The following is a 12387-nucleotide window of genomic DNA, read 5'->3' on the forward strand; positions in this document are numbered from 1 at the left end:
AAAACATCTTCCACCACATTCAGAACAGGAGGTATAGCTAAAGGCCATGCTGGGGTAAAAACAAGAATTCCCTAAGCCTCTTTCTGGAATCAGAGAAATCTTGACCTTCCCATTTAAAATGCTCCCTCATGGAATGCAGAGTCTCTGAAAATGAAAAATCCTCAGGAGAAGCTGAAGGAGTAGAATCATCCACATCAGAATCAGAATAAGGAGGATACTCCTGCAAGTCTTCAGCCGAAGACTCAGAAGCCTCCGAACATTGCTCAAAACTCTCAAACTCAGGTTCCATCCTAGGCCTCTTATCAGGAGGGGGCATAGAACCTCTAATCATAGTAATCAAATCCTCTGCCATTTTAAGCATATGTTTCTTAGGTAAAGACCCTGAAGCACTAGGAGAAACCCCCACTGAAGCAAAACTTGGCCTGCCTCTCAAGGAAGCCTTGGAAACAGAAGGGGAGGCTCTAACCACCTTAGGAAGAGAGGGAAGAACAGCCACCTGAGAAGCCCCTCAGCCTGGCCTACTTCCTGAGAGGATACATCCTGTAACAGTAAAGTCTCTCCCTGAGACTCCAAAGAAACTCCTGGCAGAACCTCCGGCTCCACTGAGCCTTCTAAAGAACCGACGTCTGGGACTGTCGGTTCTTCCACCCAAGGCTTGGCTGCTTAGTCCTTGCGCTTTTTGGCGAAGCGGCCGGAGCATCCGGCGGCATTTTATAATTACAACGCTTCCCAAAAACTAACCTGGCACAGTCTAACCTTCTCTTAATAGTGCGTTTGTTAAATCTAGCACAAGAGCGGCATCCAACAACGTCGTGCTCAGGCCCTAAACAAGGTATACACAAAGTATGGTAATCCCTATGAGGTATCTGTTTCCCACAAGAAATGCAGTTATTCACTTTTCTGACATCCGGTTAAATACTGAGGCAAGAAAAACCAAAATATTCCCCAGCGGGTACTTAGCCAACTTTGATTCGGTCTGAAACTCTTGACTTCAGAAACTTTCAGAACGCCAACCTGCACTTCATAAAATTGCTTCTGCATGGGACCATGCGGCAAAAGACTGAGGATATGACGTCGGTCGTGCGCATTAGTACCCTGACGTACTGACGTCCGTCTAATGCGCCCTGACCGACGTCAGCCATATACTTTGGTATTCGGGCCGACTGGACAGCGGACTACCCCAATAGTTAGGACTGCAGCAATGTGGAATGAAGAACATCCTTCTGAAGTGCCTGCAAAGCAAGAGGCACTGCTCTCATCTCCAGGACGTTTATATGCAAATGTATCTTGTGTTCCTGCCACGTGCCTTGAACTGTCCTGCCAAGATAATGTCCCCCCCCACCCAATCTGGGAGGAGTCTGTGGTCATCATGGCAATAGGAACGGGTGGAATGAAGGGCTTCCCCCCGTTCAAATTGTTGGTGCACAGCCACCAATGGAGGTCCTACTTGCACCTGTCCGGGAGTAAGATGGGATGAGACAGTGGGAGTCACCATTGAACAAAGAGGAGCCATTGAAGAAGTCTCATGTGTAATCTCGCTAGAGGGTCCAACATGATAGTTGCTGCCATGGTCCCTAGGAGTTGGAGAACCAGTCTTGCCTTTGCTCGTCTCAGGGGCTTCAGCATGTGTATTTGTTGTTGTAATACTGTGATCCTTTCTTGTGGTAAGAATGCTCACATTCGAATGGTGTAGAAATCTGCTCCTATAAAGGTGACGCGCTGTGAGGGCAATAAGGCAGATTTTTTCCAATTTATTATGCCCAACTGGTGACATAGATTGATGGTAGCGTCCCTGGTTCGAACTAGTTGATGCCTGGTGGGGGCGGTAAGAAGCCAGTCATCCAGGTACGGAAACACCTGGAATCCCTGACGTCTCAAGTGAGCCGTCACCACCACCATACATTTGAACACCTTGGGGGCTGGGGTGAGACCAAAGGGCAGGGCTCGAAACTGGAAGTGAATGGCTCCCAGCCAGAAGGGTAGGTGACTCCTGGATGCTCTGTCCATTTTGGCATGGTAGTAAGCATCCTTGAGGTCGATGGAGCACATCCATACCTCCTCTCCCAACAATGGGAGAATCGATTGTAGTGTGACCATATGGAACTTGGACTTGTGTACGTGATTGTTGAGTTGACCGAGATCTAGTATGGGTCTCAGGTCCCCTGTTCTTTTCGCACCAAAAAGAATCTTAAGTAAGTCCCTAATCCGATTTGGTCTGAGGGGACACGTTGGATGGCTCCTTTTTCTAGCAGCTGCGAGACCTCGGAGGCTGCTTGATCCCTTTGACTGGGTGGAACGTCTGGGATTTTTCTGATTGGCGGGGGTACTGAAGAAAATGGAATGAGGTAAACTCCTGAAATTATCCGTAATACCAATCAGTCTTGGGAAATGCTCTCCCAGGCTTCCGGGTATAAGGAAATTCGACCCCCCGACTGGATCCGGATAAGCGCAGTCGGGCACATCCTCAGGAACGAGAGTATGGAGAGCCACGGAAGGAGTCGCGGTCCCCCGAATTGCGGGGGCCCCCCTCCGCCTCTGGGGCGACGTCTCCCTGAATAACTCCCCCTACCTCTGGAGGGGGGGGGGTTCACCTTGTGCGGCAGGAAAAAACCTCTGATTTCTTGAGCCACATCCCGCCCCCCGCTGGGCCTTGGGAGAAGGCCTAGAAGGAAGGGAAAAACGTGCCCCTACGGCAGACAAGGTCTTTCCCTCTTGCTCGCACCTGGTGAGGATGTCTTTCACTTTGGTCCCAAACAAGGAGGAACCGTCAAAGGGGGCGTCAGTGAAGGAAGACTTGAAGGCCTCTGCAAAGTGACACAGGCGCAGCCAGGCTTGCCTTCTAAGGGCGACCCCTGAGCCTGCAGCCCTACTCGCTCCCTCGGCGGCATACGAAATGAGCCACATGGACAAGTTAGCAATGGAGTTGAGGGTAGAGACCTGGGCGTTAACAGTCTGAGCCACCGCCTCAGGTATGTTACCCGCAAGAGTATCTCCCAACTCTTTGAGGAGATCTCTCTGGAGCGGAGTGGTGAGACAGATAATTCAGCGACCGTAGAGTGAAGGTTGCTGAAGATAGGGTATGCTTCCCTTACCGATTCATGGTCCTAGACTTCTTGTTAGGAGGATGAACGGATGAAGACGACTCTGCTACTTCCTTCTGGGTGGCTGCCACCATCACCATAGCATCTACAGGAACTCCTTTTGACAGAAACTCTTTGCCCTGGGGGGCGGAAAGGCATTTGTTGGGACGCCTGGGCACGGGCTCCACAGAATCGGGGTTTTCCCACACTCTTCGACAAATGAGGTCAAAAAGTTCGTCGAAGGGTGGAGACACCAAGGAGGCGGAGGGTGGAGCACCAAAAGCCTTAAGGAATACTGACTCCTCCTCGGAAGGAGCTTTGGAAGGCCAGTCACCTGTTTCAGTATCTCCAGGATATCGGAGAAAGAAACATCATCAGAGGATGACTAGGGGGACCCTTCAGATTCCTCAAGGTCAGTATCAGAGGTGAGAGACTCATCCTGGGAGTCTATGTGCTTCCTCTTGTACAATTTCTTTCTAGGAGGCACCTCAGGCACGAACTCTGGGAGACCCTCAGAAAGTTGGGGACCACTCGTGGGAGTATCCTTAGGGCCTGGCACTCTACTGTCCATGGATAAGTGAGTATCAGAGGCTCTCGCTGGGGTGGTGGGGGACAGAATGACTGACCCGGGTGATGTAGCTGATGACCTGACAGCGCGCTCTGCATGGCCTCGAAGGCTGCCCCCTGAGTCAGAGGACCGGCCGGCCTCCTCGGCCAAGACCGGGGTCCCACGAGCCGATGCACCAAGTGAGAGACTCTGAACCAACAGATGTCCCGAAGGATCCCCCTTGGGCCCGAAGAGACCAGAGTCCCAAACCCTGTGGACGGAACAGACATGGTCAGAGCAGAGGTTGGCACAGATAGATCCTGAAGGGGTATCTGAGCCGGCATAGGAACATCACTCTGAGCGGAGCATACCGGCTCAGACGACAAGGATGTGCTCGGAGGAGGAATCATCGAAACGGTCATAGGAACTGGCTCCGGAGCCGAGTGGGTCGGAGCAGGGAACAATTTAGCCAACACCGGCGACTGCAGGAGCCTCTGCACCACCCTATCAACATCCAAATCAGAAAGCCTGGAGGATTTGGAGGAGAGCGATGGAGATTGGGATCTCTTGTCAGGTGAACCATGCATCACACTGGGCGACCAGCTCCAAATGAATTCAAGAATGATAGGAACCGACACCGATTCAGTTAACACTGATACCTCCTGTGGCCCCGAGGACAGTGGAGCCGAGGAAGTAGAGTCCAATACAACAATCTTCTCCGGAGGCTCCGAAAAGACAGATGGAGCCGGAGACCTTTTCTTAGCCTTGGAAGCTTTGGATTTTGACTGAGAACTGGAAGCGGAGTCTATAGCTTCCTCAAACTACGGTTTCAGAAGTCCCTTCAATATTAATTTATTTTTCCTCTCCTGGAGCACCCTAGGACTGAACGCGGGGCAAAAGGTACACGACTCCTGTAAATGGATGGCTCCAAGGCAGTAAACACACACAGAGTGTCCATCCGTGATGGACATCTTATATCCACACTTGGAACATTTTTTAAAGCCAGAAGGCTTATGCTCCTTCTGATCCTTAGACATCTTATAACTAGTGCTAAGCGAAACCACCTAGACACAAATCACAAAAAAGGGTGGGAACAACACACAAAGTAGATGCACCAGAAAAACCCTACTCGGCACAATCTAAGAACCTCTAATTGAAACGGTTCTTCTAAGGGGACACCCAGACAAAACACAATCAGACTAATAGTTTATCTAAGAGGAGAGGACTAGGTCCTCTAACTAAAACAGGCCTAGCCCGCTGGAACAGTTAGGGATACCAAAAAACACAACTACCACACTCAAACACAGCAACAAGAAATAGCTATCAAAATAGCTTTTGGGTATGAAATATCAAATTTCTCTAAGAGAAATAGCAAATTAGAGGGTACTTGGCCATAGCCAAGCGAGACCACGTCCGAGCTACAAAAGCGGCAAACGAGATCTGGGGATATGGAGCAGTGCACCATGGAATACCCACTTAGCCCAGCCAATGAGAGACTTCGAGCTAGTAAAATTGGCCGAGTCAGAGCAGATATTCAGCTCCGAACCCACGGGTAAGAATGTAGGCGAGATAGGACTACATAACATCTGTTTTCAAAAGAACAATAGCCATGAAAGAAGACGTCGGTTTGTGTTGACAATCAGTAGTGCAAAGGACTTCCTTGGAAGCAGGTGCCTGCTCAGCGGCTCTGGACCCATCCAAGGTAGAGATGGCTGCAGGATCCTTAGTCGAAGAAGCGTTTTACTGCATAAAGGGTCTCGGTAGTGGCCTGCGAAAGGGCCTCACTGAGGACCAGAGAACTGAAGACTAGCTTAACGGGAGCGTTGTCAGTAGGTTTGGACCTGTGCGATCGGTCTGTCTTCCCATTTTTTTCGAAAGATCTGCTGTCGGACCAAAGCCATAACAGAGCTCGAGGATTTTAAGAGAAAATATCTAGCTACTATAAGGCCCCCACTACGGATAATTCTGGTGTTGAACAAAGCACAGAAGCGACAACAGGGGATGGTGTGGCCTGGAACTAAACAAGTGACGCAGTAAGAACGAAAGTCTCGGTGTGGTATTTGCTTTCCACAGGCAAGACAATTATTAACTTTTTCGGACATCAGGTAGTGCAAGAAAAAAGGATCCCCAATGGAGCACTTAGCTTTAGAAGACTTCCAACTTCAATTCAGTAAACGAAACAAGTAGTGGCCGACTGGCACTCGTGCAAACTGCTTTGGGCTCCATGGCAAGAAAGACTGATGTAATGGCGTCGGCTGCCCTGAAACGACAGCAACTGACACAGAAATACTAAGCCTCTGGTATTCGGGCCAGCCGAAGGCTACTAAGCCTCTGGTATTCGGGCCAGCTGAAGGCTACTCTGGCAGGGATAACCCAAATATGATGACTGCAACAGTGAAACACGAAGAACATCTAAATTTCCTTGGTACTAGGTTACATTGCCTACACACACACACAATGGGCGAGTTTACTTGTAGTTAACACAATTTCTGTGATCTCTTGAGTTAGTATACATAACTAGCAGGGGGGTAGGTGAGCAGAGGGCTTGCCCCCTCCCCCCAGCATAAAAGTATGTTTTTTGTTTGCATGCACTAAAATTCCCTTGGCACCTGCATATTGATGTGCCAACATTTGCATCTATCAGTCTTACTTACTAGACAGCCCACCCACATATACAATTTACATATATGAAATGCAGTCTACAGACAAAGCTACAACAAAAAAGGTAGTCAACTTTTACTCTGTCTCAAAAACTTAAACTCAGGCTGCATTATGCAATTGTCCAGATAAAGGCTCATTTGAATTATCTTTGGTCTTACATGTTCAAACATCTGGGCTGTTGTATAACACAGTTCTATGTGCTCTTCCTCTAGAAATAGCTGTACTGCAAAGACACCAGGGTTTTGAAGCACTTGTATGGGCCAAGCAAATATGCTCCTCAGTAAAAAGGATAAGGCCTGGTACAGGAAGACCGAAGTTGCTTCCTTTTACAGGCAGGATTACCCTCTCGCATAGCTGGGAACATCAGGACTTCTGAATAATCTGGTGGAGGGCTAAGGTCTGCCTCAGCTAGCATTCCTAAACATATTCTGAATCTTGGCAGCAGTGATCTCAGATATGTCAGTAATTGCCTATCACTTTGCAAACAAAAATTTTAAACTGCATTTCAGGAAGAAACTAAAAAAATATTACACAAATAGGCAATGGCTACTAAGACCAATTGCACAATAAAGGGTCACTGCTACTCCAAAACGTGCGTGTTGATGGGGCAGCCCAATTAATATGCCCATTATAAATCAAGCATATCCCAGCACAGTGTCCAGACTTTCTGTATGCTAAGTACAACTAACTTGATATTTTAAAAGGGTCAAAGCAAAATACAAGAAAAATGAGGACATTCTGCACACCTTTGGACAGTACAGTTTCACTGTTAACCTTGCCTCTAAAACCAGATTTTTAGCAGAGTCTCCCTCATTTTCTTTGCATTTTTATGGTATAAAAAAAAATCACCGATTCAGGTAATGCCAGACATTAACAAAAAAACTGCAACAGGAATGCTCTCTTTTCTGTCATCTTTCTTGCACTGCAGTGTAGTACTGCGAAAGCATGGAGATGTAGGCATCATATGGATGGACAGTACATCAGTAAACAGTGAAGGAAGTGCACGTGTGCAAAATATGCTTCTGTAGTCCCTGCACAGCAACCCTGCAACTAAAGGCAAAGCTGTTCTAGTCTGTGAGAAGCTCAACAAAAAAGCATTTTAAAAACGTAAACAATTTCATTCTTAATGTTATTTTATAATAGTGATCAAAGCTAACCAAAGGTAAATCCTGTAACACACAACTCCCCCCCCCCCCATTTGTGGGTAATTGCCAAATTATAAATTCAGGTCTCTTAGGTAGTTTGGCTTTAGCAGAAAGGTTGGCATAAGTTTTCAGAAGGCCCTACGACCTGGCAGGTGTATGGTTCCACAGTAAAAATCAAGAATAAAAAACATGTCATGGACTTTGACCACCATTAAATGTAGTTCAAAAAGCTCTTATCGGGAGAGATTTAAATCAGTCACTTACCACTGTGTATTTACATCACTGCATATTTATTAGTGCTTTTTTTTTCTGTAACAGACTTCTGCCAGCTGCTTTATACAACAGAGCTTAATTGTAACAGTAATACTTAGCATAACTATACGGAAAGCTTTGATGAGCATGCTGCAATTTTTAGTTTTCAAATTTTATTACAAATTGTCTACATAAATCAGCAAAATTACAAAGCCAACATGAAGAAAGCACGAGAAAAAATGTGGGAAAGCACTCACAAAAAGAATCTTGCAAGCACTTCCTCTAAACGAAACGGCAGACTCTTGCTTTTCACATAACTGAAAAATGTAACAGCTCCAACACATTACACTGGCCTTAAAGGGAAAAACTCTTTGGATACATAGTAAGAAAACAAGACAACCAAAAACAAATTTCAAAACCAAGTAGCTATGTTCATTTCTCATCTGGTTTGCTGCCGTCTTTATTCTTTCGCACCTCTTCAACATGCTTTTCCTAGAGGGAAGAAAAGGTAAGAAAATCAGCAAATTTACTAGGTTTACAATCTATGCTCAGAGACTTTTGTGATGAAAAGAGTTATGTACTTACCATAACTTGGAAACTTTGCTTTCCAGTGGAATTCATCACGGATGGGTCTAGGATCAAACCTCTGAACCTAGCCGGCAAAAGTGAGACACAGCTCCTGAGCTCGAGCTCCTCCCCTTACTTCTTGTTATCCACAATCCTCGGATCACGTTTGCTAGACAGCAGTCCCAACCAGGACCCAATTTCATCCAGGTAACCAGACAATGTACCCACATGACACAGCTCCAAGACTCTCCTGGCCACCAGAAGGAGGGACAGACGGTGGGAATATGATGAATAATGACACTGGATAGCACGGATTCCAAGTTATGGTAAATACATAACTATCTGATGCAATCCGTGTCATTATTGATCACGGATAGGTCAGTGTCCCCAGCTACCCAAAATCTTGGGAGGTCTCAATGAAGGACATGCCGGAGCACAGAAAGTACAGTTTTGTACCTACCATAAATGTAGATGTTGGAGTGTCTTCACTGCTGCAGTCATTACACTTGGGTTATCCTGCCGTCAGGCGGTCCCGCAGTCGGCCAGAGTTCCAAAGTCTTGGTCTGGCGTCGGTTGCTGTCGCCTCCTCCGTGACGTCAGTGCGTCAGGGGTATACAAGCAGCAGCAGACGCCATTTTCTTCAGTTTTTCTTGCCCCAGATGTCAGGCGCCCCCCAAAAGATAGGCAATACATATTGCTTACAAAACATACAGTAAGGTAAAAACAAAACCTTCAGTAACCAGCAAATACACCACATAGGTAGTATAGTGTAGAAAGTTATAGAGAAGACCCAGCTAAGAAAGAGGGGATGGCGGGTGGGTAACCAGGACTGCAGCAGTGAAGACACTCGAACATCTACATTTACGGCAGGTACAAAACTGTACTATGTTCATCGTGTTTCACTGCTACAGTCATTACACTTGGGTAGAATCCCAAAGCTGAGTCAGGATGGCTGGTTCTATAGAGGATTTGGTGTGGCTATGAGGCCCTGCAGTGGCAAAGCCAGCTCTGGATCTAGAGTAAAAAGGCAGGTGATAATGCTTGGTAAAGCTGTGCACTGAACTCAAAGTTGCAGCTACCAAAATGTCTTTGGTAGGTACTCCTCTAAGACAGGCAGAAGTTGCAGTTGCCCCGGTAGAATGTTAGATGGTACAGGTTTCCCATGCTGTGTGTAGCAGAAACTGATACAGTGTCCTATCCACTTTGAAATGGTCTGCTTTGAAATAGCCTTTCCCTGTGATCTTGCAGCATAAGATGCAAACAATTGTTCAGTTTTTCTGAAAGCTTTTGTTTTGTCCAAATAGAAGCATAATTGCTTGTGTATGTCCAAGGAATGTAGAATTCTCTTCCCTTTGTTCTGGGGATTTGGATAAAAAGTTGGCAAGTGGATAGTTTGATTAAGAGCCACACTGGATACCACCTTAGGCATAAAAGAAGGGTTTGTTCGTAAGGAAACCCTGTCTTGGTGGAAAATGATGAAAGGCTCCACTGTCATTAGTGCCTGTAGTTCAGAGACTCTTCGTGCTGAGGTTATTGCCAGTAGCAGAGCAGTTTTCCATGATATATATTTTAATTCTGCTGAATTGGCTGGCTCAAAAGGAGGTAAAGTGAGTTTTTCCAAGACAAAATTGAGGTCCCAAGTAGGAGTCGGTGCTCTCCGGGGTGGTCTTATGTTTTTAGCCCCTCTGAGGTACTGCTTTAGCAATGGACGAGTGAAAATAGGAGGATTTGTGTTGTAATGAGCCGAAATGGCAGAAGCGTGGATCTTAATGGATGACAAGGATAGTCCTTTGTCCAGCATCTCAGTTAAGTATTGCAGTATCTGAGGAATGTTAGGGACAAGAGGGTCAAGGCTTTGAGCCTGGTTCCAGGCACAGAATCTCTTCCACTTTTCTGAATAAGATTTCCTGGTGCTAGGCCTCCTGGCCTCCAAAATGACATCCATAACAGCTTTAGATAGAGGTGCTGTCTGTTTGGCTAATGAATCTGCCATGCAGCCAGGGATAAGGTTTTGAGCAGACTGTGCAGGATCGGATTGTTTTGTTGAGTTAGAAGGGTGGAATTTGAGGCAAAATTCAAGGTGGGCCTTGAGCTAAGTTCTTTAAGATTGGGTACCAATGCTGGCGTGGCCAGTCTGGAGCAATCAGAATCATCTGTGGTTTGTCTCGTCTGCCTTTTAAGAGTACCTTTGAAAGGGGAGGCAGAGGTGGGAAGGCATAAACGTTTAGGCTTTTCCAGCTGAACGAAAGAGCATCCACTTTCCATGCTGGTGTGTGATAAGTCCTTGTGCAGAATTTTTGTAGTTGGCAATTCAGTGGAGAGTCAAAGAGATCTATGTCCGGGCACCCCCATTTTTGTATTATCATGCTGAAAACTTATGGATTTAATTTCCACTCTGAGGATCCATGATGTTTCCGCTTAAGTCGTCTGCCAGAGTATTTCTTTCCTGGTAGGAATTGTGCTTGCACATGAACTTGATAAGTTATAGCCGTGCTCCACAAGGTCAAGGCTTGACTGCATTGGGGGTAAGAATGAGTGCCCCCTTACTTGTTTATGTACCACGTTACTATGGTGTTGTCTGTCTTTAATAGTAATTGTCCTGGATGCAGAAGGTCCTTGAAAGCGGTTAGGGCATTTTGTACAGCCAACATCTCTTTTTGATTGATGTGAAGATGCATTTGGTCTGTGGTCCATTTGCCCTGAATACATTTTCCTGCCATGTGTGCTCCCCAGGCGTAATCCGAAGCATCTGTTGTCAAAGTCTGCTTGGCAGTGGGAAGAGTGAAAGGCTGACCCTTATTGAGGTGACGTGCCCACCATCGAAATTTCTGTTGCAGGCAGGGAATTAGTGGTATTACTGTTTCCAAGCTGTGAGAGTGTTGAGTCCAAACATTTTTTAGTTACCATTGTAATTTCCTCATATGTAGTCTGCATATGGAATTAGTAGAATGCAGGATGCCATGAATCCCAAGGCCTGCAGAATTTTTCTTGGAGGGAATTGGGACTTTGTTGCCATCATTTGAAAATACTGAGTCAGTTGTCCTTGTTTGTCTGGCATGAGATAAGCCATCTGCGCCATTGTATTTAAGCTGGCACCCAGGAATATTATCTCTTGTGAGGGCACTAATTTTGACTTCTTTTCGTTTACTGTGTACCTTAGGCAACTTACTGTATTACAAACGCCAGATGCTTTAAAAGAATGTCCTTGCTGTCCGCTTGAATCAGGCAGTCGTCCAGGTATGGATATATTTGAATTCCTTTTTGTCTGCAAAATGCAATTACTGGCGCCAGGTACTTTGTGAAGACCCTGGGCGCAGTAGATAAGCCAAAGGGCAGTGCAGAGAATTGGTAGTGCATTGAACCAGCTATGAATCTGAGGTATCTTCTGCAATTTTGTCTGACAGGGACATGCAGGTATGCCTCTGAGGTCCAAAGTAACAAGCCAAGCTTTCTTGCCCAACATGAGAAGGAGCTGCTGTAGTGTCAACATTTTAAATTTCGGAACAACCAGGTAAGTATTTAGAGTGGAAATGTCTAGTATGGGTCTCCAGGCTTTGTCCTTTCTGGGGACCAGGAAGAGTCTTGAATAAAATCCCTGTCCTTGTTCCTGCTGTGGTACTTTTTGAATAGCTCTCATGTCCATGAGGGCTGTAATTTGTTTTTGTGTCTCTGCCCATTGATTGTGTGGCAGGTCTGGCATACCTTTTAGCCTTGGTAAAGTGTGAAAGTGGAACCTGTAACCTTGAGACACAATATTCAGCACCCATTTGTCTTGGGTGATTGCTTGCCAGTTTTATGGAAAAAGTGCTAGTTTCCCCCCTAAGGGAGCTGCCAAAAGGGAAGGGTTTGGCATTGGAAGGGGGAAGTCATTGGGACTGTGTCCTGTAAGGTTGTGGCTTGTCCTCACCTCCTTTTGGGGTTGAAGCACCCCACTGTCGTGGTCTGTAAGAACCTTGGCGCTGAGATCTGCCTCTTGGGCCTGTAGCTGCCTCTGTTGCCTGACACTGGAAAGGACCAATTCTTTGTAGGCCACTTCCTACTAAATCTTGGTGGCTGCACCTGTAAGAAATCCTTCACTGCTTGCATAGATTTTGCCTTATCCTCCATTTTCTTTAATACCTCTTCTGCCTTAACA

General features: G+C 46.3%; 1 protein-coding gene across 1 annotated transcript in view; it reads right to left on the reverse strand.

Moving 5' to 3' along the window:
* Window positions 1–7704: 7704 nt before the first annotated feature.
* Window positions 7705–12387, reverse strand: part of STMN1 (stathmin 1) — a 256875-nt gene continuing 252192 nt past the window's right edge. Inside the window, exon 5 of the mRNA XM_044060049.1 lies at window positions 7705–8177. Coding sequence (XP_043915984.1) covers window positions 8118–8177 — 60 coding nt within the window. The 3' untranslated portion in view covers window positions 7705–8117. The remainder of the gene's footprint in view (window positions 8178–12387) is intronic.

The sequence above is a fragment of the Protopterus annectens genome, chromosome 1.part2, assembly GCF_019279795.1.
Source record: "Protopterus annectens isolate FY-2018-M chromosome 1.part2, PAN1.0, whole genome shotgun sequence".
In the NCBI taxonomy this organism is placed as follows: domain Eukaryota; kingdom Metazoa; phylum Chordata; order Ceratodontiformes; family Protopteridae; genus Protopterus; species Protopterus annectens.